Source organism: Neomonachus schauinslandi, chromosome 3, assembly GCF_002201575.2.
Source record: "Neomonachus schauinslandi chromosome 3, ASM220157v2, whole genome shotgun sequence".
Classification (NCBI taxonomy): Eukaryota; Metazoa; Chordata; class Mammalia; order Carnivora; family Phocidae; genus Neomonachus; species Neomonachus schauinslandi.
This window is the reverse complement of record NC_058405.1, coordinates 171516342-171517695: the sequence shown is the minus strand read 5'-3', so window position 1 is coordinate 171517695 and position 1354 is coordinate 171516342. Positions and strand designations below refer to the sequence as shown.

At 37.7% G+C, this 1354-nt stretch overlaps 1 protein-coding gene across 5 annotated transcripts in view; it reads right to left on the bottom strand.

The window, feature by feature from the left end:
* Positions 1 to 217: 217 nt before the first annotated feature.
* ATIC (5-aminoimidazole-4-carboxamide ribonucleotide formyltransferase/IMP cyclohydrolase) overlaps positions 218 to 1354 on the bottom strand; it is a 23732-nt gene continuing 22595 nt past the window's right edge. For all 5 annotated transcript variants that reach the window (XM_021703287.1, XM_021703288.2, XM_044913397.1 and 2 more), the window contains 2 exons: positions 950 to 1105; positions 218 to 446 (listed from right to left, as the gene is read on the bottom strand). In XM_021703287.1, the coding sequence (XP_021558962.1) occupies positions 327 to 446; positions 950 to 1105 (276 nt within the window). In that variant the 3' untranslated portion in view covers positions 218 to 326. The remainder of the gene's footprint in view (positions 447 to 949; positions 1106 to 1354) is intronic.

Genomic DNA, 1354 nt, shown 5'->3' with positions numbered 1-1354 from the left:
TGCAGGATGCTTATGCTATCTAACTCCAGGGTTTGCTCAGTTTCCCTGGCTTACTTGCTGATTTTTAGATGTTTCACACAGGCAATGTTGTGCGATGAGCTGAGCTCCAGGAGGCAGGGATGTTCCTGTATTTCTTACACACAAATATTTGTGGGTAATGTTTGTATGCTAGACAGCCTATAACTTTAAGAAATTAAATACAACCAAAAGTTATGGATCCAAGATGACTAAGACTTAATGTTTTATTTTTTAAAAAAGACAGTCAAAATGTCACATGTGATTTTTCACCTACACATAAGCAAACCATAAAATACTGTGCAATGAAATCAGTGATGAAAGAGCCGAAGATTTGTATGAGCAAGGATTATTCCCAGTTCATCGCAAGCCTCAATCACAACTTTGTCAGCAGCAGAACCAGAAGGAGCAGCAATGTAGGCCACACCACTCTGAGGGAAGAAGAGACACTGACTTTCAAAACACAATTTTAGGTTAAGACATGCCAAAATCAAAATCCCCCTCTAGAAAGCATAAGCTAATAATGATTTACAGTGCAGTGATTCACTCACAGTCAAAACAGGAAAATAATAGGATTTGGGTTATTCATACATCAAACGGAAAAGTAAAATAATTAAATATTACTGACACATCATACTGCTGTAACCTGGATGTAAAATTCACAGAATTTAAACAGAAGCAGGATTTCTGAAATAGTTTTTTTTAAAAAGATTTGTCCGAGAGAGAGAGAGAAAACACACAAGCAGAGGGAGAGGGAGAAGCAGATCATTTCCCCCCGCCCCACTAGCTAAGCAGGGAGCCTGATGTGGGGCTGGATCCCAGGGTCCTGGGATCTGAAGGCAGAAGCTTAACCAACTGAGCCACCCAGGCATCCCTGAAATAGTTTTTACATAATAATCAATTCTATGCAAATGAACATCAATTCCATACTTACCCTTTTAGCTCTGTCTACATTATCCCTGAAAGGAAAAAAGGCATCAGAGCTGACAGAAACTTCACTAAGTTTGTCAACCCATTTCTTCTTCTCTTCTTCAGTTAGTAATTCAGGCACTTCCTCAAACAATGCCTTCCACTTTATCAAATCTTCATCCTAAGAGTAGAGGGTGGAGAAAGGAGAGTAAAATTTTGGGCATGATCTTTAGTACTTTCTGATGCAAATCAGAATGCCAGAAAGCACTTGGACATTTCCCCCAGGATTTAATTACAATGGCTCATTCCAGTTTACATACATCTCTAGAATCTTTTTTTTTTTGGATGCTTTTAACATTTCATTAAGAAAAGTAATTCTAAAGTGTACCAAATAAAGATTATACCATTTACTTTGTAAATCAGTTTATTT